Below are 3,280 nucleotides of genomic sequence, written 5' to 3'. Positions count from 1 at the left end.
TATTATTTATATCCTAAAAATTGATGTAAAATTATTTTTTATGATTAAGCGGTGGATCATAAATAAAGACTAGAATAAATTTTTTAATGAAGATGATCTAACACCCGGCTCTTAAAATGTTTTGGTAACATTCCCAACAAAAACCGAAGGATTGAGCAGGCCTGCATCAAAATAACTCATTGCATGCAGACAAAATCGTTCGAGAAGATTAGTTTTTCAGTATGTTTAATAATTATTTTGTTCCATCACTAAATAGTTATGGTTAATATAAGGATGCTAAATACTAATAGCGGCAATGTTAAAAAAATAAAAAGAAAAACCATCAAAATTTATTTTATTAATATTAAATAAAATAAATTTTAATTATTTTTAATTAATTTTTTTTAGTTACTAAATATTTTTATCCTACTAATTGCAGCCAACAGTACTGCCAGTAATCTATAAAGGACTTTGTTAATAACCCTATAATCACGGAACAAAGTACATCTTAGGAAATCATTAATTAATAGTAAATAAATTACATATTAACTTTTGAATTTGATTTTTGCATGCTTAATTAAACAAATAAAAAGTTCCAAAAGCAAAGGAAGAGAAAAAGAAGAAGCTGATGAATTGATGATAAACTTAGATAAGACAACCAAACATTCCAAACTGTACATACGGAGAATCAAAATTAAAAAAAAAATTAAAGTTGTAAAAAGCTAAGAAAATCAGAAGGGAAATTAAAAAAAAAAATACAAATTAAACAAGCAAAATCCAGCATATTTTTTCATTTTCTCATAAGTTCTCTCATTAATGAGTCTAACTAATTAAAGAAGCTAATTAAGGGAATAAGAGAGATAACAAAATATACAGAGTGGTATGAAAATTTAAAGAGGTCCATTGGAAATTGGTGCAGCTCTCTTGATGCTATCCATGTTGGTGGTTTCATAAACAGGTAAACCGCTACTTGAATAGTACCCTAAATCATAGTTCTGCAACTCAAACAGATCAGAACTTGAATCACTCTCTGCACCTTCATCAATCTCATCATCATTCATGCTTTCTCTGTTGTTATTATTCTCCTGCAACCACTTCTTCTCCTTCTCAGCAAGTTCACTAATCCAGTTCCGTTGTTTTTCCGACAACAACAAAGTTGTCGTCGTTGTTTTCGGATCCCTCTTTTTCTTCTCGTCCAAGAACAACGAGAACTCGTTTTGCAAAGTGGTAATGGTGGCAGTGCTTGCTGCTGCGGTTTTGTTACTATCATCATGACCGTCCAATGAGAAGTTTCTGAAATTGGAAGAACACTTTGTTGGGGTTTGAGCATGAACACAAGGAGGAGGGGTTCGGAAGCCTGATAACGCGGATTTCGAAGAATCCGAAGCGTCAGTGCTTGAGGAGCTTCCGAAGTGGCTAATACTGCTTCTTCTTCTTCTTCTCCAACCACCAGCAGGGAACTCATCATGATCTTCGTTGTTGTAATCTTTCGTGGACTTTGATGATGAAGAAGAAGAAGCCGTGGATTTCGACGATGGTTTCTTCTTCTTTGATGATGCTGACTGGCTACTAAAGAGTGAGTTCAAGAAACTTGCAAGCCTTCCACCTGGCGAGCTAGGTTGCTTACTAATAACTTTTTTGTTCTCTTTGTTTTTGAGTGAAGATGGCTTCTGATGAAGATGATGATCGGCCACGACGCCATGGAATTGTTGAGGGAGCAAGGATCTCATTGGCATGTCTAAGCTGATTCTTGCCCTGTTAGTGTGGTGGGTTCTGTAGGCGCCGGCTCCGGCGGCGGCGGTGCCGGAAGAGTAGCAGCTGCTACTACTGTAACTGTATGCATTTTTGTTGTGGCCAATAACAGACTCGTTGTAGCCTGAGAAGTACCTTGCTGCTTCGAACACGTCGAGCTCGCCGGAGTCGTTTCTCCGGTGGAATGTTTTCTTGTGGTGGTTCATTATATCTTTGTCTATTAGTCCTACTCCTGTTATGGACATGATGGATGATCCTTGCTTAGCTAATAAAATGAAAGTGTCTTGTTGCAATGCAACTTTGTGTGTTAGAGGGGAAGGGGGTTGTTTTTAAAGAATGGAAGACGATCAAGGCCCAAGGGTTTTGGAATGATTGAATTTGAGTGTAGTGCTTTGGAGGGTCAGTTTAGAGTGTAATCAACAACTCTTAGCCATGATTTTATATGATGATGAGGGAGTACTCTTAGTTGGAGGTTCCTTCTGTGAGGTCCCACGTACATGATTTTATGTATGAGAAATATGTATATGTTAATAATATAACAATCCCTCTATGATAGGTACAGCATTTCTGTAAATTTCTGCCAATTCATATTTATGATTATGTTTAATGAAAATATTTTTGTAGATGTGTTTAATAAAAATATATTTTTAATGACTATGTTTAATGAAAATATTTTTATAAATATATTTTCTAAATGTGTCTCTTTATATATGTGTTTAAAATATAATAATTAATTATTATTGACAATAAATTGACAAGTGTACGTACGTATTTTTGGATAGGAGATATATAGTGTATCGGAGAGGAAACAATGCCTTTATTGTGCTTCTTATGCTATGAAAAATTGAAAATAGGTTTGTGTTGGGGTTTGTGGGGAACAAAGAGCTGTGTTTCATTGGATTCTATATGATTTCTATTGGTTTGGGTGGGAATGTTGTGTTTAGTGGTTGTTGGCTATGGATACCCAATGACCATGGCCATATGAAATACTAATAGTACTAACTTGTACTATAAACTACCATATATATGAGTTTTTATCATTATATATCAAATACTTATTATTGATATCCCACCATCATTTTAAGAGCTTGAAAGTCACTCCATAACAAATTAAAAGTAATTGTTTGATAAGTAATTTCTTTTGACTATGATAGATTTACTCTGGCCCATTAATATCTCACTGCCTCAGCTTTAGGTAGTTTTGATCAATTTTGTAGCAATGACTTTTATTTTTCCTTTTCATCATAGTAAAGATTATTTAGTGGGTAATATTTCAATTCCCAACCACTGGCAGGTTCAAATAGAGGAATCTATATGATAGCATATTAAAAATAGTAAAATTTAATTAAGGAGAAATTAAATCATTAATGGTAAAATATCGTGTTTTTTTCCTTATAAAACTGAATACGTGCGTGCTATTTAATATGTAACTTAAATACTATTTTTAAATTAAATCTTTATCAAGTTAAAATTTTGTAATTTAATTCTTATTAGTGGTCATTTTTAGAACCTTAGATAAAAATTTGTAATTAGAACCTTATTAGTTGTC

The 3,280-nt window shown here is 33.3% G+C and overlaps 1 protein-coding gene across 1 annotated transcript; it reads right to left on the bottom strand.

Moving 5' to 3' along the window:
• On the bottom strand, positions 738-2,234 carry LOC107643710 (protein BIG GRAIN 1-like E). Its single transcript, XM_016347428.2, has one exon. It carries the CDS (start codon positions 1,974-1,976, stop codon positions 870-872), a length of 1,107 nt encoding a protein of 368 aa, XP_016202914.1. The 5' UTR covers positions 1,977-2,234; the 3' UTR covers positions 738-869.

This window comes from Arachis ipaensis, chromosome B05, assembly GCF_000816755.2.
Source record: "Arachis ipaensis cultivar K30076 chromosome B05, Araip1.1, whole genome shotgun sequence".
NCBI lineage: Eukaryota > Viridiplantae > Streptophyta > Magnoliopsida > Fabales > Fabaceae > Arachis > Arachis ipaensis.
This window is presented reverse-complemented; position numbering and strand designations above follow the sequence as displayed.

Excerpts from the sequence above, each read along its gene's own strand:
- LOC107643710 (XM_016347428.2), bottom strand. The coding sequence starts at position 1,976 with ATGTCCATAACAGGAGTAGGACTAATAGACAAAGATATAATGAACCAC.